The following is a 21,662-nucleotide window of genomic DNA, read 5'->3' as shown; positions in this document are numbered from 1 at the left end:
TTTTGGTGAAGTCTAATTTACCAATTTTTCCATTTATGAATTGTGCTTTTGGGGTTATGTCTTAAAAACTTTTCACTGAACCTTAGGTCCTGAGGAGGTTTTCCAATGTTATCTTCTAAAAGTTATAGTTTAATGCTTTATATTTATTTGTTTGTTTGTTTATTTTTAGAGACAGGGTCTCACTTTGTTGCCTAGGCTGGAGTGCAGTGGCGCAATCATAGCTTACTGTGGCCTGCAGCCTCGAACTCCTGTGCTCAAGTGAACCTCTGGCTTTGGCCTCCTAAAGTGTTGGGATTATAGGCCTGAGCCACTGCTCCAAGCCCTATGCTTTACTTTTTTACTTTTTAACTTTATTTATTTATTTTTTTGAGATGGTGTTCTGCTCTTGTCACCCAGGCTGGAGTGCAGTGGTGTGATCTTGGCTCACTGCAACCTCTGCTTCCCAGGTTCAAGTGATTATCTGGTCTCAGCCTCCTGAGTAGCTGGAATTACAGGCACCCACCACCATGCCCAGCTAATTTTTGTATTTTTAGTTGAGATAGGGTTTTGCCATGTTGGCTAGGCTAGTCTTGAACTCCTGACCTCAGGTGATCTGCCCACCTTGGCCTCCCAAAGTACTTTGGATTATAGATGTGAGCCACCTCGCCCAGCCTTTACTTTCAAATATACAACCCATTTTGAGTTTGAGATTCTTTTCGTTTGTTTGGCCTAAAGATATCCAGTTATAGTAGGCCAGCCTCAGTGGCTCACGCCTATAATCCCAGCACTTTGAGAGGCCGACGCAGGTGGATCATGAGGTCAGGAGTTTGAGACCAGCCTGGCCAACACAGTGAAACCCTCTTTCTACTAAAACTACGAAAATTAGCTGGGCATGGTGGCGTGTGCCTGTAATCCCAGCTATGGGGAGGCTGAGGCACGAGAATTACTTGAACCTGGGAGGCAGAGGTTGCAGTGAGCTGAGATCATGCCACTGCACTCCAGCCTGGGCGATATGCTAGAACAATTCATTCAACACTTTTTCCTCCTTCAATGAACTGCTTTTGCACTATTAGAAAAAATCATTTGCCTGTAGTTATGTGGGGGCTATTCTGGGTTCTTTTTATTCCATCAATTTCTGTGTGTATTCCTCCACCAATACATAGGCTTGATTACTGTCGCTATATAGTAAGTCTTGAAATCAGAATGATTCCTCTCACTTTATTCATTTTCAAAATTTAGCTGTTCTAATTCCTTTCCCTTTCCATATAAGTGTTAGAATAATTCTGTTTATAGCTATAGAAATTCTTGCTGAGATCTTGATAGGAGTTGTCTTAAATCTGTACATCAATTTGGGGAGAACTGATATCATTTCTATAGTAAGTCTTTTGATCTATCAACAGTGTCTCTTATTTATATCTCCTAAATGGTATTTTAAATTTCAGTGCCCATGTGTTCATTGCTAGAATATAGAAACGCAACTGATTTTTGCATGTTGTTCTTATACCCTGTGACCTTGCCAAACTCACTTATTAGTTGTAGGGATTTTGTCTTGTTTTGTTGTCGATTCCTTGGGATTTTCCATGTCATCTGCAAATCATCAAGTCATCTATAAATAGAGACAATTTATTTCTTCCTTTCGAATCTGTATGTCTTTTGTTTCTTTTTCTTGCCTTATTGTGCTGGCTAGCACTTCGAGCACTGTGTTAAATAGGAGTGAAGAGAACAGATGTTCTTGCCTTGTTTCCAATCTTAGGCAGAAAGCAATTAGTCTTTTGCCACAAAGTGTAATGTTAGCTGTAAGTTTTTTTTTTTTTTTTTCTTGACACAGAGTCACTGTTACTCAGGCTGGAGTGAAGTGATATAATTTTTGCTCACTGCAACCTCCACCTCCCAGTTTCAGGCAATTCATGTGCCTCAGCCTCTGAGTAGTTTTGAGTAGTCGGGATTACAGGCATGTAGCACCACACCCAGCTAATTTTTGTTGTTGTTGTTTTTTTAATAGAGACACAGTTTCACCATGTTGGCCAGGCTGGTCTCAAACTCCTGGCCTTAAGTGATCTGCCTACCTTGGCCTCCCAAAGTGCTGGGATTACAGGCATGAGCCACCACACCCAGCCAACTGTAAGTTTTTTGTAGGTGCTCTTTACCAATCCATTTCTTTCTAAAAAAATGAGCAAGAAATCTATCGAGCAAAGTCCTATGGAGGTTAAAAAGAAAAATAAGACTAGGCACAGTGGCTCATGCCTATAATCCCAGCACTTTGGGAGGCTGAGGCAGGAAGATTACTTGAGTTCAGTAGTTTGAGACTAGTCTGGGCAACATAATAAAACTCTGTCTCTACCAAAAAATAAATTAGTCTGGATACAGTGGCTCATGCTTATAATCCCAGCACTTTGGGAGGCCGAGGTGGGCAGATCATTTGAGATCAGGAGTTTGAGACCAGTCTGACCAATATGGCGAAACTGGGTTTCTACTGAAAATATAAAAAATAGCCGGGCATGGTGGTGTGTACCTGTAATCCTAGCGACTCAGGAGGCTGAGGCACAAGAATCCCTTGAACCCAGGAGGCAGTGGTTGCAGTGAGCTGAGATTGCACCACTGTACTCTAGCCTGGGTGACAGAGTGGGACTCTGTCTCAAAAATATATGTATATTTTTTAGCTGGGCGCAGTGGCTCACGCCTATAATCCCAGCACTTTGGGAGGCCGAGGCAGGTGGATCATGAGATCAAGAGATCGAGACCATCCTTGTCAACATGGTGAAACCCCGTCTCTACTAAAAATACCAAAATTAACTGGGTATGGTGGCGCGCGCCTGTAGTCCCAGCAACTCGGGAGGCTGAGGCAGGAGAATTGCTTGAACCCGGGAGTGGGAGGTTGTGGTGAGCTGAGATCGTGCCATTGCACTCCAGTCCTGGGTAACAAGAGCAATACTCCGTCTCAATAATATATATGTATTAAAAATATATCTATTTTTTAATATAAAAATATATGTCTATTTTTAATATAAAAATATAAATAAATAAATTTTTTTAAATTACAAAAATTAGCAGAGCTCAGTGGTGCATGGCAGTAGCCTCAGCCACTTGGGAGACTGGGTGGGAGGTTTGCTTGGGCCCAGGAGATGGAGGCTGTAGTGAGCTGTGATCACGCCACTGTACTCGAGCCTGGGCAACAGAGAAATCCTGTCTAAAAAAAAAAAAAAAAAAAAAAAAAAGAGAGAGAAAAGAAAAGGAAAAGAAAAGTGAACAAAAGCCAAGCCTAATTAGTTTTTTTTAAACGTGAACAAGGCATTTATTATGAAAACATATTTTAAAACTTTTATCACTTTTTGAAATTGATAACCAAGCTTAGACAAATCTTTTTTTTTTAAAATATAACAAGTTTTATATGGAGATTAGTATATTTCTGTTTAGTCTTCATTTTGATAGTGATTTCTAGATGTTGGTTACAGGTGTTCTTGAACAATGCTACCACTGAATTTTTTCTTCACTGGAGCTCACCTAACTAGGTGAAGCTTTATCCACCGTGTCACCGTGTGGTAAAAACGGTGGTCTGTCTCGTTTCATTAGGAGGTCTTATCATGGCTCGTGTCATCAGCACCTGAATTTAGATTCCACAGGCCTGAGGGACATCTATCTAAGTATTTTACCTTCGTAAATGACATAGATAATTTCCAGGCACTGGCAATTTTGTTTTCCACACTTTGCTTTGGCTTGATTTTCTGAAGATGAGAAACATTTTAAGAACAGTAACTCTGCGCATTATAAGAAAATTTAAAGCAGCATCACAGTTTTCAAGAACTGGCTCAAATAGTTCTTCATGGCTGGGAGGCCTCAGGAAACTTATAATCATGCGGGAAGGCACCTCTTCTCAGGGCAACAGGGGAATGAGTGCCTAACTAATATTTAATACACAGATTGACAAAAGACTCCCTTTGGTATTTATGTGTCACTTAAATATGTGTAGTTTCAGCTGGGCATGGTGGCTCAAGCCTGTAATCCCAGCACTTTGGGAGGCTGAGATGGGTGGATCATCCGGGGTCAGGAGTTCAAGACCAGCTTGGCCAACATGGAGAAACCCCGTCTCTACTAAAAATACAAAATTAGCCAGGTGTGGTGGCGCATGCCTGTAATCCCACCTACTCAGGAGGCTGAGGCAGGAAAATCACTTGAATCTTATGGGGTGTGGAGGCTGCAGTGAGCCAAGATCACGCTGCTGCACTCCAGCCTGGAGCCTGGGTGAGACAGAGTAAAACTCCATCTCAAAAAAACAAACAAACAAAAAGAAATATATATAGACACACATATATATTTTATATATGCAGTTTGTTGGGGGTAGTTTGGGAGTTCTACCACACAAAGGAACTGAAAGCCCTCATTGGCTTGTTCCCTTTTGTGCTGTAAGATTTACTGCAATCTGTGTAAACGGGGTAATCTTTCCAAGGAGTAAAGGACATCTGAGTTAAGGATTTGTTATAAAAATCTTTTGTATCTCCTAGAGATTTGTTGATTATTTTTTGGCAAATTACTTAGAAGAGTTGTCGACTTACATTAGCTTATGCATTTTTATTTTTAAAAAAGAATTTCCCGAATTTTTTTCTGTAATAACAAAAGTTTTTCTAGTAGTAATGCTACCTAACAGATGTGGTTGAAAAAACAAGCACAAAATATGACCCTTTGAGGACATGATAGCATTTTTCTCTCAATGAGTGAGAAAATAACTGCTTTTCCAAAAATATTCATGCTGTGAAAAGAGCATGTTGAAAATTAATAATTGGAAATTATTCCACCATCATATGATTTTGCTGCAACAAAATGATGCAACATCTCTTATAGACGTTCACACTTAAAAAGCTGGGAAATAGGCTGGGTGTGGTGGCTCATGTCTGTAATCCCAGCACTTTGGAGGCAGAGGCAGGTGGATCACCTGAATTTGGGAGTTCAAGACCCGCCTGACCAACATGGAGAAACCCCATCTCTACTAAAAATACAAAATTAGCTGGGCGTGGTGGCACATGCCTGTAATCCTAGCTACTTGGGAGGCTGAGGCAAGAGAATTGCTTAAACCTGGGAGGCAGAGGTGCTCGTGAGCCGAGATCACACCATTGCACTCCAGCCTGGGCAGCAAGAGTGAAACTCCATCTTGAAAAAAAAAAAAAATCTGAGAAATAATTTCCCAATCTGTGTTAGAACTTCTCAGTGAAAAGTTGTAGTGGGTTTTAAACTTTATTGTAGTACTTCCTGATTAGTTTGCAATAGCTAATGGTTGACATTGGGGAAGGCAAGAATTCATAGCCAAATTACACAAAAATATTTCTATCATTGGCATAAGCCCAGGCAATGATACAATTCTTCATTTGGTGCATTTGAAACTATACATAGTTTTAAAAGTTAATATTTTGGCTATGGCAGACCCTAGGAGCAAATTTTCTTTTCTTTTCTTTCTTTTGTTTTTCTTTTTTGAGACAGAGTCTTACTCTGTTGCCCAGGCTGGGGTGCAGTGGTGTGATCTTGGCTCATTGTAACCTCCACGTCCCAGGTTCAAGCAATTCTCCTGCCTCAGCCTCCTGAGTAGCTGAGACTATAGGCACATGTCACCATGACTGGCTAATTTTTGTATGTTTAGTAGAGACAGGGTTTCACCATGTTGGCCAGGATGGTCTCAATCTCCTGACTTCATGATCCACCTGCCTTGGCCTCCCAAAATCCTGGGATTACAGGTGTGAGCCACCGCGCCCAGCCTAGAAGTAAATTTTCTTTCTTTCTTTTTTTTGAGATGGAGTCTCTCTCAGCTGCCTACGCTGGAGTGCAATGGTGCATACTTGGCTCACTGCAGCCTCTTCTCAGGTTCAAGAAATTCTCTAGCCTCAGCCTCCCAAGTAGCTGGGATTACAGGCACATGCCAACATGTCCATCTAGTTTTTTTGTATTTTTAGTAGAGACGGGGTTTCACCTTGGCCAGGCTGGTCTCAAACTCCTGACCTCAGGTGATCCACCTGTCTTGGCTTCCCAAAGTGCTGGAATTACAGGGGTGAGCCACCATGCCCAGCCTAGGAGCAAATTTTCTATAGAAAATAACTGAGTTTGGCTGGGTGCAATAACTCATTCCTGTAATCTTAGCACTTTGGGAGGCCAACATTGGTGGATCACTTGAGGCCAGGAGTTTCAGACTATCCTGGCCAATGTAGTGAAACCCCATTTTTGTGTCTGCAAAAAATACAAATATTAGCTGGGTGTGGTGGTATGCACCTGTAATCCCAGCTATTTGGGAGGCTGAGGCATGAGAATTGCTTGAGCCTGGGAGGTGGATGTTGTAGTGAGCCAAGACAGTGCCACTGCAGTCCAGCCTGGGCAACAGAGTGAGATTTTGTCTCAAGAAAAAAAAAAAAAAGCCCCCAAAACTGATTTTAAAATTACATCTCCGCATTTTATATTAATTAATTAATTTATAGAGATGGGGTCTTCCTATGTTTCCCAGGCTGGTCTCTAACTCCTGGGCTCAAGCAGCCCTCCTGCCTCAGCCTCCCAAATAGCTGGGACTAGAGGCACATGCCACAGTGCTTGGCTTACATCTTTGTATTTCTGTGTCATAATATTTAACAAAGATTTTTAAAAATAATGAAGTTTATTTAATGATACTACTCATTAAAATATTTTTTATACCATGAATAAAGTAAAAATAATTAAAAATATTATTTAATCAGGCCAGACTCAGTGGCTTATGCCTGTAATCCCAGCACTTTGGGAGGCTGAGGTGGGTGGATCACCTGAGGTCAGGAGTTTGGAACCAGCCTGGCCATCATGGTGAATCCCCACCTCTACTAAAAATACAAAAATTAGCTGGATATGGGGACATGGTGGTGGGCACCTATAATCCCAACTACTCAGAGACTGAAACAGGAGAATTACTTGAACCTGGGAGGCGGGGTTGCAGTGAGCCAAGATCGTGTCATTGCATTCCAGCCTGGGCAACAGAATGAGACTCTGTATCTAAAAACTAAAAAATAAAAAAATATTATTTAATCAGTATGTCTCATCCTTTAAAGATTCTAACATATCTTTTGAGGGGACATAATTCAACCCATTATAGTGGGATATAAAACAATCCCCCAAATTATTTATTTGTTTATTTATTTATTTATATATTTTTTGAGACAGAGTTTCGCTCTTGTTACCCAGGCTGGAGTGCAATGGCACGATCTCGGCTCACCGCAACCTCTGCCTCCTGGGTTCAAGCAATTCTCCTGCCTCAGCCTCCTGAGTAGCTGGGATTACAGGTACACGCCACCATGCCCAGCTAATGTTTTGTATTTTTAGTAGAGACGGGGTTTCACCATGTTGACCAGGATGGTCTTGATCTCTCGACCTCGTGATCCACCTGCCTCGGCCTCCCAAAGTGCTGGGATTACAGGCTTGAGCCACCGCGCCCGGCCCAAAATTATTTTACTGATCAAACACTTGTCATCCTTCTAGAACTGAGGGTCCCAGTGAGGGCCTGTGATCTTGCAGGGAACAGTGGCAATGGGGATCGAGAGCAAGACACAGTCATGAGACATGTTAAACAGATAGAACTGGCAAGTCTTAGTGAAGTAGCTTCCCATCTTACTTCCCTCCTGCTTATTTGGATCCTGGTTTTCCATCTTCGTCTATTTTTGCACACAGTTTTTTCTGCCCTTGAAAGACTTTTCAATGGCCAGGCCTTGCCTAGCTCCAGCATCTACTCCCCTGATTCCCCCACAGCTTGATTTCAACCTGTGGTATTTAGCCCTGCCCCAGTTTCAGAGCACAGAGCAAAGCGAGAACGTGAACAATCTGTTCGCATCCTCTACCTATTTTTGCAGCAGCTTCTTGGCAGGTATCCCCTTGCCTTCACACTGCTGCCTGGGTCACCTTCCTGAAACACCTAAAAAGTTTACAATGGAGAAAAAAATGCAAAATATCCAAAGATGCTCTTCATTACCCTCTATTACCTGACCTCATTGCTTTTCTTGCTTTTCTTTTTTTTCTTTTTTGAGATAGAGTTTCACTCTGTCTCCCAGGGTGGAATGCAATGGCACAATCTCAGCTCACAGCAACCTCCGCCTCCCGGGTTCAAGTGATCCTGCCTCTTGGCCTCTCGAGTAGCTGGGATTACTGCATATGCTACCACATCTGGCTACTTTTGTTTTTTTAGTAGAGATGGGGTTTCACCATGTTGGTCAGGCTGGTCTTGAACTCCTGACCTCAGGTGATCTGCCCACCGTGGCCTCCCAAACTGCTGGGATTACAGGCATGAGCCACTGTGCCCGGCCTTTGCTTTTTTTCTAGATTCCTTCATATATAATTCTGATTTTCTCAATCTTGCTTCTGGCAAAGTGTGGTCTACTGATTAGCAGCCCTGGTATTACCTGAGAGTATGTTAAAATGCAGAATATTGGATTCCACACCCAACCTACTAATCAGAATTTGCCGTTTTAGCAAATGCACAGGTGACTTGAATGCACATGAAAGATTGAGGTATGCTGGTCTATACTCCAGCCCACTGTTCCCCAATCTGACTGATGGTCAGAATCTCCTGGAGACCATTGCACAGCTATTGCTATCAGATCCCACCCTGATCTACTGAATCAGAATCTCAGGTGATATGGCCTTGGAAACTGTATTTTTTTTGTTTAATGACGTATGTACACTAAACTGTAGATGTATAATAAAATGTACACATTTTAAGTACACAATTTGATAAGTTTTGATATGTGCATATAACCATGAAATTGTAACATCATAATCCTTGACCCCCAAAAAAGTTTCCTTGTGACCCTTTGGAATCCCTCCATCTCCTACCCTCCACAACCTTCCCCCGTCAACTATCGATCTATTTTCTGTCATTATAGATTAGTTTGTATTTTCCAGAATTTTATATAAGTAGAGTATGTACTCTTTATTATCTGGTTTCTTTCACTCAGGATAGTTATTTTGAGAGGTATCCATGTTGTGATGTGTATCAAGAGTTGATTCATTTAATAGCTGAGTGGTATTTGATTGTGATTGTGGGGTATACCACATTGTATTTATCCATTCTCCCAGTGGTAGAAATTTGGGTTGTTTCCAGTTGGAGGCTGTTACAAATGAAGCTGCTATGAACATTTGTGTACAAGTCCTTGTGTGGACAAATGTTTTCATTTCTCTTGGGAAAATACCTAACAATGGAATGGCTTGATCCAATGCTAGAGTATGTTTAGCTTTTAAGAAACTGACAAACTTTTTTTTTTTTTAGACGGAGTTTCGCTCTTGTTACCCAGCAGGCTGGAGTGCAATGGCGCCATCTCGGCTCACCGCAACCTCCGCCTCCCGAGTTCAAGCAATTCTCCTGCCTCAGCCTCCTGAGTAGCTGGGATTACAGGCACGCACCACCATGCCCAGCTAATTTTTTGTATTTTTAGTAGAGACGGGGTTTCACTATGTTGACCAGGATGGGTGGCTCAAGCCTATAATCCCAGCACTTTGGGAGGCCGAGGCGGGTGGATCACGAGGACAAACTTTTCTGACAGCTTCACTGAGATATAATCAGATATACAATGCACCCATTTGAAGTGTAGAATTCAATTTTTTACTTGATTTACAAGGTTGTGCACCCGTTGTCACAATCTAATTTTAGGATATTTTTATCCGACAGAGAAACAATGAATCCATTAACAGTCATCTCCCATTCCACACCCTATAACCCTGCTCCAGTTCTAGGCAGCCCCTAACCTACCTCTGTCTCCATAGATTTGCTCAGTCTGGACAGTTCATGTAAATGGAATCATAATGTGGTCTTTTGTGACTGGCTTTTTTCACTTAGCATAATATTTTCAATGTTCATCCACATTGTGGCATGTTTCATACTTTATTCCTTTTTATGGCTAGACAATATTCCATTTGGTGGATAGATGACATTTTCTTAATCCGTTTGTCGGTTGATGGACATTTGGGTTGTTTCCGCTTTTTGGCTATTATTTATAACACAGGTATGAACATTTGTTTACAAGATCTTTTTAAAAAAATTTTTTTTGTTTACAAGATTTCGTGTGGATATATGGTTTCATTTCTCTTTGGTATAGACCTAGGAATGGAATTGTTAGGTCATATGGTAGCAAAGTGATACCATTTTACGTCTCCACCAAAAGATCCTGTTCCTTTAATTTTAGGCAAAATATTAAGTCTTTTTTTTTTTTTTTTTGATAGATTCTCACTCTGTCACCCAAGCTGGAGTGCAATGGTGTGATGTTGGCTCACTGAAACCCCCGCCACCTGGTTTCAAGCAATTCTGCCTCAGCCTTCCTGGCAGCTGGGATTACAGGCGAGCGCCACCATGCCTGGCTAATTTTTTGTATTTTAGTAGAGATAGGGTTTCACCATGTTGGCCAGGCTGGTCTCGAACTCCTGACCTCAAGTGATTTGCCTGCCTTGGCTTTCCAAAGTGCTGGGATTACAGGCATGAGCCACCATGCCCAGCCATGAATACTTTTTAGATTTGTTCTGTAACTTAGTTATGTTACTTGAAAGCAGTTTAATTCCTTTTGATAAGGTGCTAATTATTCCTGTAACTGCACCCTTTTGTGTACTCGAAGCAATGCCCCATTAATTACGGAGTTTTCCAGTACACACTCCCACCATTGCTTGGAGGAGAGGACCTAGAGAAAAGTCGCAGGGCAGATAAGCAGTGGAGGATGGCCCTGGATTTGGCTTATCAGTCTTTAGGGTCCTCTTGCCCTAGGAAGGACAGTGAGGACCCTGGTGTTTCCCTCGTCATTATCACTCTGGCCATGAGCTTGCAGGACTGGGGTAGATCCAAAGGAGAAATGGATGGGCCAGAGTCTGCTGTCTGAGTTCTTTCTCTGGGGGTGCCTGGGCCTTGCTGCACTTCCTTTGCTTACTAACTTCATCCCGATCACACTTGATTTTCCTACTGTGATTTCCCTTCTTTCCAATTTCTTCACCAACTTAAAAATTCTGTATTGAGGCTGGGTGCAGTGGCTCATGCCTCTGATCAGCACTTTCAGAGGCTGAAGTGGGCTGATCACGAGGTCAGGAGATTGAGACCATCTTGGCTAATATGGTGAAACACCATCTCTGCTAAAAAAAAAAAAAAAAAAAAAAAAAAAAAATTAGCCAGGCGTGGTGGTACGCATCGATAGTCCCAGCTACTCAGGAGGCTGAGCGGCATTGTGCTCCAGCATGGGCAAGACTGTCTCAAAAAATAAAAATAAAAAATAAAAACTATGTATTGAGAGCAGTTTCCTACATTATCTCAAATCCCATTCAGAACAAGGATCATTCCTAGAAGTCAGAAAGGAGGGGAAATAAGCTTAGTCACAGAAGACTACTTCATACCTGAGCTTTTGTTTCAAGGAAAGTAAGTGGTGGTGGAGCCCTGCCCCTCTGCAGTATGTGGTTTTGTCCTGATACATTTTAAGATTGAGGTGTAACTTATGTGTAATAAATGCCCAGACTTATGATGTGTGGAAACAAAAGAGTTTTCCAGAACAGAATGTTACATAGGCTCTCTGGTGCTGTGTAAGCAACAGGCAGTCTTCCCATATTGTTTTTGGTGGTTCTCTCCTTGGCTTGTGTAATTTCCTCCCATGCTCCTTTCTGGAGTGTTCTGTGTGCAGCAATCTATTCTCTGGTACCCTGTCTTATAAACTCTAGTGGTCCAGATCTAGCTGGACTCTAAACTTCAACTCATCAACTTAAAGTTTGCTGAGACCTGCCTGGGTTCCGGCTTCATGCATTGTATTCTGTAATCTCCCTCAAGGTAGTATGTTGGCAGTCAGATAACTCCATTGATAACTCTATTGATAACTGATTCCCTGTCCCTAAATGGTTTACTAGTTTTGTTTTTGGATGTCTAGTATCTCGAAGACCATTCTTTCATATATATTGTCCAGTGCTTTTGGCTTTTTCGTGTGAGACAGCAAATCCTTTTCTTGTTACTTTATCATAGTCAGAAGTAGACATTTGTATCTATTTTAAAAATAAATTTATCATATGATTATGATACAATCACCCCAGCCCTAGGCTATAGGTCAGCATTTGAGAATTGATACTCTAAGTTGCTCTGGACAAATTCTTTTCTTTTGAGACAGAGTCTCGTTCTGTCACCTGGGTGGAGTGCAATGGTACAATCTTGGCTCACTGCAATCTCTGCCTTCTGGGTTCAAATGATTTTTCTGCCTCAGCTTCCCCAGTAGTTGGGATTATAGGCACACGCCACCACGCCTGGCTAATGTTTTGTATTTTGTATTTTTTTATTGTTTTTGAGATGGAGTCTCAGTCTTGTCACCCAGGCTGGAGTGTAGTGGCATGATCTAAGCTCACTGCAACCTTTGCCTCCTGGGTTCAAGTGATTCTCCTGCCTCAGCCTCCCCAGTAGCTGGGATTACAGGTGCCTGCCACCATTCCTGGCTAATTTTTGTATTTTTAGTAGAGACAGGGTTTCACATGTTGCCCAGGCTGGTCTTAAACTCCTGAGCTCAGGCATTTCACCTGCCTTGGCCTCCCAAAGTGCTGCGATTACAGGCATGAGCCACTGTGCTCAGCCTGCTGGACTACTTCTCACTGATCTTCAGTTATCCATATACCTTTTTCCATGCCATTGCTCTTCCAGTTCTCTAAGTCCTGAATACCTTCTTCTCTTTTGTTTTTCTTATCCAATCCTTTTGTTTGTGGGGGTGGAAAGGAGGTGAAGAGGTCTTGCTCTGTCACCCAGGCTGGAATGCAGTGGCGTGATCATAGCTCACTGCAGCCTCAAACTCCTGGGCTCAAGTGACCCTACCAGCTCACCCTCTTGAGCAGGTAGGACTACAGACATGTACCACCATGCTTGGCTAATATTTTTCTTATATTTTTGGAGACAAGTCTCACTCTGTGGACCAGGTTGATCTCAGGCTCTTGGCTTCCTGGCCTCAAGCAATCCTCCTGCCTCAGTCTCAGAAAGTGCTGGGATTACAGGAGTGAGCCACCATGTCTGGCCAATCTTGAAGATTCTTCAAAGTTTAATCAAAATGCTGTCTCCTCCTCCTCAGAGTAGCAAGGATTCCACCCTTCTGTTGAGAAATCACTCCTTCCTAAGTACTTCTACAATGAATTTATTTTTGTCATAGTAGTTATATTCTGCATTTATAATAGTTGTTTGCTCATCTTTTTGTAAAATTACTAAGGACGAGACTTTTTCTTGCACAAAGTAGGTATTGTATTGTATTATACACTAAGGAAACGAAGGAGGGCCTTGAAAGGAATAGACCAAGTACTAGAACTAAGTGATATAGAGAGAATATTTTAGTCTTAGCGTAAGGTGGTTTGTAAAGCCTTGTTTTGGTCCAGTAAATCTAGGATTAGGTTAGGAAATAGGATTCATCTTACTTGGGGAATCTGAATAGATGATGTGTTGAGAAGGATTCTGAGGCCACATAGCTCATTGAGAAAGACAGCCATTAGATAATAAAGTATTGGATTGTCTTAGGTATTTTGACTAAACATAGGATATTTTATAGTAATATTAGGTTGATGCAAAAATAATTGCAGTTTTTGCCCTTAAAAGTAATGGCAAAACCACAATTACTTTTGCACCAGCCTGATAGCTAACAAATATGTAATACATGTCAGACAGTGTTCTAAGCACGAACACACATCAATGCATTTACTTACCCTGAAAATCCATTGAATTAAGTTCTATTAATAGCCCCATTTTGCAGGTAGGGAAACTGAGACATAGAGGAGTTAAGTAACTTCCTCAAGTCATATTGCTGGTAATTCCGGCTCCAGACAATTCTGCCATTGTCACCGTTATGTAGCCGTTCTAATGAACATTCAATGTTTTCAGAAACACTGTGGTAGTTAGCATATACAGCTATATGAAATGGGCAAAATAGATCTGTTGCTTGCTAATATGATAATAGACCAAACTTCCCCAACGTCTACCTTAGATTAGAAAGATTTATCTTTTCTGATCCCTCTAGTCATGTCTGATCTTTGTGTTTTATTTCTTTAGGGTCCCTTGCCAGCTCCATCTTTGATCCCCTCAAATGCCTTGTGGGAGCTTCAGGAGGAGTCTATGCTCTGATGGGAGGCTATTTTATGAATGTTCTGGTGGTAAGAACCAGGGGGATGGAGTCCATGGGTCTCTTAAAAAAACAGCAAACAGTAACTGTTCTTCGGTTCAATGAATCTTCATTTATCAATATTTACTGAACACTCATTTTTCTGAGAATTGTATGGCAATGCCATTTTATTTCCTTTTCTTTTCTTTTTTTATGGAATCTTACTCTGTCACCCAGGCTGGAGTGCAGTGGCGCAGTCTCGGCTCACTGCAAACTCCGCCTCCCACGTTCAAGAGATTCTCCTGCCTCAGCCTCCCGAGTAGCTGGGACTACAGGCGTGTGCCACCATGCCCAGCTAATTTTTGTATTTTTTAGTAGAGACAGAGTTTCACCATGTTGGCCAGGCTGGACTCCAACTCCTGACCTCATGATCTGCCTGCCTCAGCCTCCCAAAGTGTTGGGATTACAGGCATGAGCCACGGTGCCTGGCCCCTTTCTTTTCTTTCTTTCTTTTTTTTCGAGACAGAGTATTGCACCATTGCCCAGGCTGGAGTGCAATGGTGTGATACCGAGTCACTGCACTTCTGCCTCCTGGGCTCAAGTAATCCTCCCACCTCAGCCTCCTGAATAGCTGAGACTACAGGCATGGGCTGCCATGCCTGACTAATGTTTGTATTGTTTGTAGAGCCAGGGTTTCGCCATGTTGCCCAGGCTGGTCTCGAACTCCAGGGCTCAAGTGATCTGCCCACATTGGCCTCCCAAAGTGCTGGGATTACAGGCGTGAGCCACTGCAGCTAGCTTCCTTTCATATTTTTATCATTTTTTTTCTGATTTCAAAAGTTATGAGTACTACATAACATTTTAAATAAAAAAATAGAAAGTTAAGGTCCTCAATATATATCTGTTAATGGGTGGGTGTTGAAAGAGGTTGTTGACAGTTTTATATACATATTTTTTCAGACCTTTTGTTTTCTTAAAGGAAAGCAAGTTTATTAAGAAAGTAAAGGAATAAAAGAAGGGCTACTTCATAGGCAGAGCAGCCCCAACCTTTTCTAACATGTATTCAAAATCCTACCAATGTTAATATTATAAAAATGACATCACCCTTATATTGTTCTGCATTTTATCATAGAGCACCCTGACCATCTACCCATGCCATCACTTAGAAATCCTCACTGCTTAGCAGATGCTCCCTAGCATCGTTTACATAGATGCTCCATGATTTATTTAATGAATCTTTCATTGAAAAAATTCGGGGGTGATTCCTGCTTTTCATGTTTAGAAGTAATGCTATAAGAAATGCTCTTTTACATTTATCTTTTTGCATTTGTGTAATTTTCTTTTTGTAGGATAAATTTCTAGGCTGGGCATCGTGGCTCATGCCTGTAATCTCAGCACTTTGGGAGGCCAAGGCGGGCAGATCATGAGGTCAAAAGATGGACACCATCCTGGCCACCATGGTGAAATCCCATCTCTACTAAAAATACAAAAATTAGTCAGGTGTGGTGGGACATGCCTGTAGTCCCAGCTACTTGGGAGGCTGAGGCAGGAGGATTGCTTGAACCCAGGAGACGGAGGTTGTAGTGAGCCAAGACTGAGCCACTGCACTCCAGTCTGGGTAACACGCGAGACTCTGTCTCAAAAAAAAAAAAAAAAAAAAAAAAAAGTACATGCCAAATTGCCTTCCAAAGTTATCATATAGTCTTGCACTCTCATAGTAATATGTAAGAGTGCCACTCACTTTTAAAAATAGGTTTAAAAATCCTGACTAGTTGTTAGTCCTTTTGCCATTTAGGTATGCTTTTTTTTTTCCCCCTTGGGAACCATAGGTATGCTTTAAAAATATTCTAGGGGCCAGGTGCAGTGGCTCAAGCCTGTAATCCCAGCACTTTGGGAGGCCGAGGTGGGTGAATCACCTGAGGTCAGGAGTTTGAGCCCAGCCTGGCTAACATGGTGAAACCTTGTTTCTACTAAAAATACAAAAAATTAGCTGAGCATGGTGGTGTGCACCCGTAATGCCAGTTACTTGGGAGGCTGAGGCAGGAGAATTGCTTGAACCTGGGAGGCAGAAGTTGCAGTGAGCTGAGGTTGTAGTGAGCCAAGATTGCACCATTGTACTCCAGCTTGGGCAACTAGAGTGAAACTGCATCTCAGAACAAAAAATTCTAGAAAGAGGCCAGGTGAGGTGGCTCATGCCTGTAATCCCAGCACTTTGGGAGGCTGAGGTGGGCAGATCACAAGGTCAAGAGATTGAGACCATCCTGGCCAACATGGTGAAACACCATCTCTACTAAAAATACAAAAATTAGCTGGGCGTCGTGGCACACACCTATAATCCCAGCTACTCAGTAGGCTGAGACAGGAGAATTGCTTGAATCCGAAAGGTAGAGGTTGCAGTGAGCCGAGATCACACCACTGCACTCCAGCCTGGCGATAGAGTGAGACTCGGTCTCAAAAAAAAAAAGAAAAAATTCTAGGAAGAAAAGTGTAAAGCAATTATAAAACCGTTCCAAATATAGAAATCACTTAGAAAAGTGGTTTTTTTTGGATTGCAACCCATTAGTGGTTGTAGACTAACTTCAAGGAATTGTGGCCAAAAATTAAACCCAAGAAAAAAAAAGCCAGTGTTATTGTTTGATTTATGTATGTACTGGCTTGTTATGGAAATTATTTCTTTCTGTAGGTCATGGTCATAAGAGTTTGAAAATATTTGATTTTGAATAAACATGCCTATTTCAGCATCTTTACTCCTTGGGAAGAGAGTTACTAATTTGAAAGGGAAGGGACAAGTAATTCAATAAATTATGGTAGAAATGTCTGACTCAGCAGTTTGTAGTGACACATAAGGGACCCAAAGCTATAATTCCAGCAATGAGCCAGGTGTGCCGGTGTGTACCTGTAGTCCCAGCTACTCAGGAGTCTGAGATAGGAGGAGGGTTTGAGCCCAGGAGTTCGAGGCTGCAGTGAACTATAGATTGCGTCACTGCACTCCAACCTGGGTAACACAGTGAGACCCTGTCTTCTACCTCCCCCTGCAGAACCCTCCCCATACCCTCCCTCCAAAAAAACCCTTCAATAATTTTTGACCAATATCTTCAGTATTTTTAAAATTACTTCAAAAAATCAAGATAACACTCAAATCTCAGGTAAGTCTTTGCTAAATACTACTGGGAAAGAGGATGAAGAAATATCAAATGAATATTGACCGAAAATCTTAGGAACATTTCATCAAACTTAGTTTAACAATATTTCTCTATTTATTTATTGACATGTTAAGTGTTGATTTTATGTTACTTTTATTTAGATTATTTCTGGCTAGCAAAATTGCAACATTTATATCATGAAATTAAATATCTTGGCATTTTATTCTCCAAAGTGCATTGTACTTCCCAAATACGTTTGAAAACTCAGCTGTGACACTCATGCTTTGTTTTGCAAATATTTGACACTGGAAGATTATTTCAAATGAAGAGCCGATGAAGAGAGAGTAGAGTTGAGGTTTCACCCCACTGATAGCTTATATGAGTATTATTTATCTCTTTGCAAGAATTTTCGAGAAATGATTCCTGCCTTCGGAATTTTCAGACTGCTGATCATCATCCTTATCAGTAAGTGTTTTGTGAACACGTCATACTGTCGAAGTCTAAATGAAACGCAGAGACGAATGTCTAAACACTTTATTTGGGAATCACAGAATTGCAATTTGGGGCAAACACACAGACTTGGGAGGTCCATGGTATGTCTGAAGAACAAAAGAAAAGGCTGGGGGTTTCCTTTGAAAGAAAAATGTTAATGTTATTTTGAAAGAGAGCTCATTGGTACTAGAGACGCCTTTGGGAGCTGGTTGGTGAGTGATGGTGGTGGGGAAAACCAGTCTTAGACTTGTGCTGTTTAGACCCGATTCTTTTTTTTTTTTTTTTTGAGATGGAGTTTCGCTCTTGTTACCCAGGCTGGAGTGCAATGGCACGATCTCGGCTCACCGCAACCTCCGCCTCCTGGGCTCAGGCAATTCTCCTGCCTCAGCCTCCTGAGTAGCTGGGATTACAGGCACGCGCCACCATGCCCAGCTAATGTTTTGTATTTTTAGTAGAGACGGGGTTTCACCACGTTGACCAGGATGGTCTCGATCTCTTGACCTCGTGATCCACCCGCCTCGGCCTCCCAAAGTGCTGGGATTACAGGCGTGAGCCACCGCGCCCGGCCTAGACCTGATTCTTAGACTCAATTTGTTTCAGCAGCTATTAGGTGAAACTAGTCTTATGGTTAGAGCAGGTAGTTTCAGCAGCTGGGCTGATAGAGAATTCAATTGTTGGAGCAGTGCTATGTGCCTGAGTGCTTTTGTCCCCTGTCCCCTCGACTCTGATTTAGTTGGGTATGACAAGAATGACCTATTTTGCATAATCAACTTTCAAAATATTTTCACAATTTTATTGGTTTAGCCTTCAGAAGGCCTTTCCTCCTTTCCCAGACACTGACACGGAGAATGACTGCTGTCCTACAGTTAGAAAAAATTGTCCGCTTCACAGACTAAGCAGAATGAAGTAAACAAAAGAGTTCTACAGACTCTCATGGGTGGTTCTTAGACATGCCTATGTGGTGTATTTTTGCTTTTTGTATCATTACGGAGTGGAGGAAGCCAAGAGGGTAGAGCCTCAGGCACCCCCGCTACTGGAACCGCGATAGCTTCACTTAGGTTTTATGTACTGGACTTTTTCATATATTGGAAGCTGTACGTGATTTTGTCTGCAATGGAAAAACTTGGAAACCACATATACAATCTTTTTCTTCCTCAATTCTAAATTTTCAGATTAAAAAAAAACACCAAAAAACAACTGGCTGGGCGCGGTGGCTCACACCTGTAATCCCGGCACTTTTGGGAGGCTCAGGTGGGTGGATCGTGAGGTCAGGATATTGACACCATCCTGGCCAATACGGTGAAACCCAGTCTCTACTGAAATACAAAAACTAGTCGGGTGTGGTGGTGCGCACTGGTAGTCCCAGTTACTTGGGAGGCTGTGGCAGGGGAATTGCTTGAACGCAGGAGGTGGAGGTTGCAGTGAGCCTAGATCGTGTCACTGTACTCCAGCCTGGTGACAGAGCAAGACTCCGTCTCAAAAAACAAACAAACAGAACAGAACAAAACAAAACAGATCCAGGATATAAGTATTGAGTGACAGTTGAGGATTAAAGAGAGAGAGTTGGGGGGTGGCGGGGGTAACCGTTCAAGAAGCCCAGACTAGGAGGGTGACTAATGTGGCTTTTGAAATCTCCAAGAATTCTAGAATTACATGCTAAGGGAGGTTAGGAAGAATGCTGTCTGGAGAGGGGATGGAAGTGCAGCTGAGTCTGAGATAAAGGTGGATTCCAGATGACAGCAGGCTGTAGAGCGTAGACGGAAACAAGAGCAAAGGTGGGGGTGGTAACTGGAGTTGATGGACCTGCTCCAGATGAAGTTTCTCCACTTGGAGGGCTGCAGAAGAATGACAGACCATGGGGTCAGACCTGAAAGCCAAGGTAGAGGTTATACCTGATAAAGCCTAAGATGCTGGCTGTCCATATAGTAAGAAAACAGGATTTTGCAATTTGTATCAAGGGTTCAATTATTTCCATTGCAGGAACAGAGGCAACTATGTCTGTTGACAAGGGACTCTTTAGTTTATTGACCATTTAATTCTAAGAACACTAACATTTCACTCTGAGATAAAATAATTCATTTTTTTTTTTTTTTTGAGACTGAGTCTTGCTCTGTCACCCAGGCTGGAGTGCAGTGGCGCAATTTCGGCTCACTGCAACCTCTGCCTCTCGGGTTCAAGCAATTCTCCTGTCTCAGGCTCTCCTTTCTACAGGCACAGGTCATGAGGCCCGGCTCATTTTTGTATTTTTAGTAGAGATGGGGTTTCACCATATTGGTCAGACTGGTCTCGAACTCCTGACCTCAGGTGATCCACTTGCCTCAGCCTCCCAAAGTGCTGGGATTACAGGTGTCAGCCACCTCGCCCAGCCAAGTGGTAAATATTCTTTTTAATTGTGAATGGCAATTGGCCTAAAAAACATTCCTTCATCAAGCATTATGTTTGAGACCAGCCTGGGCAACATAGGGAGACTCTGTCTCTACAAAAAAATTGGCCAGGTGTTGTGGTGTGGGCCTGTGGCTCCAGCTACTTAGGCGGCTGAGGTGGAAGAATTTGCTTGAGCCTGGAAGCTTGAGGCTGCAGTGAGCCACTGTACTCTAGTCTGGGTGGCAGAGTGAGGTTGTCTTACAAAGAAGAAAAAAATCCATATGAAGGGAACTCTTTTAAAGTAAATGTCAAATTTTTAATGAGGACAGTGGTTTGGCTTCCTGGAATAAGGGCTGCTTTTCAGGTGGGAAGACATGTCTCAGTTTAGAGGGGGCAGTAACCTGGAAGAAAAGTCCCCTAGGAAGCAGAAAGAGGAAAGAGCCAAAGTCAGATCTAGGAAGGGGGTAAGGTGGAGAGAAACTGGTGGGAGAAATTAACATACTAATGGTGACAAAGACTTTCTGAGAGTAGGTCTCCAATTGTGGAAGACTAAACCAAAGTAAACGTTTCCAGTTATGTGGCAGTTTTTGTTTGTTTGTTTGAGCTGGAGTTTCATTCTTATGGCCCAGGCTGGAGTGCAAGGTGCGATCTTGGCTCACCGTAACCTCTGCCACCCGTGTTCAAGCGATTCTCCTGCCTCAGCCTCCTGAGTAGCTGGTATTGCAGGTACCCGCCACCACGCCTGGCTAACTTTTGTATTTTTAGTAGAGATGGGGTTTCACCATGTTGACCAGGCTGGTCTTGAACCCCTGACCTCGTGATCCGTCTGCCTCCACCTCACAAAAAGCTGGAATTACAGGTGTGAGCTGCCGCGCCCAGCCAAGGCAGTGTTTTTTAAAAATACTTTCCTAGTCCCATGGGCATGTTCTTTATGTGGACCAGGAAATGCAAATAATGATTGAAAATATGATATAGCCTCATTAATCTAGCACTTTGTGTAATAGTCATTTACAATTAAAGGAATATTGAATACTTTCTCGACCTCAATTTCTGTCCAGTGACTTCAACATCAGTCAATACAGTATTGAAAGGGAATCTAGTCAGAACACATGTCCTGATGCTATTTTCCCAAAGGCAAGGACTAGGTCTTTTCATCTCCTAGGACACAGTGGCTCACTAAGTAGAGCACAGGGAATTAGGCGATGGGTGAGGAATGTGATATCTGTAAGAGATGTTTCTAAGCAGTAACATATAGGGCAGAGTTCTTCTAGACCAAGGAACTGGAAGCTCCTTTTGCAGCACAGATCGGACTTACTTGAAGACTACCTAACTTCTGGCTCTCACAGTTTTATTGGAGAATATGGAATCATTTCCTTTCATGGACTGACACCTTCACAATTCCTGATGGTAATTACAGGCAATTAGCGTGGTGGCTGAGAGCGGAGCCTTGTTGTCTTGGCTTCCTTATGTGTAAAATGTCACCATCCTTTTTCACTTCGATTGCTACAATAGTACTTTTCCAGCTGCTCTTCCAGTTCCTGTTCTTGCTTCCTTGTAGTCTGCTTCCTATACTGCAGCTCCGTCTCAAAAAAAAAAAAAAAAAAAAGTACAAAAGTTAGCCAGG

At 42.3% G+C, this 21,662-nt stretch overlaps 1 protein-coding gene across 2 annotated transcripts in view; it reads left to right on the top strand.

Moving 5' to 3' along the window:
- The window catches only part of RHBDL2 (rhomboid like 2), a 58,872-nt gene that overhangs the window by 31,701 nt on the left and 5,509 nt on the right, over positions 1–21,662 (top strand). For both annotated transcript variants that reach the window (XM_010347568.2, XM_074380558.1), the window contains exons 5-6: positions 13,991–14,091; positions 17,587–17,647. In XM_010347568.2, coding sequence (XP_010345870.1) covers positions 13,991–14,091; positions 17,587–17,647 — 162 coding nt within the window. The remainder of the gene's footprint in view (positions 1–13,990; positions 14,092–17,586; positions 17,648–21,662) is intronic.

This window comes from Saimiri boliviensis, chromosome 11, assembly GCF_048565385.1.
Source record: "Saimiri boliviensis isolate mSaiBol1 chromosome 11, mSaiBol1.pri, whole genome shotgun sequence".
Taxonomy (NCBI): Eukaryota; Metazoa; Chordata; class Mammalia; order Primates; family Cebidae; genus Saimiri; species Saimiri boliviensis.
This window is presented reverse-complemented; position numbering and strand designations above follow the sequence as displayed.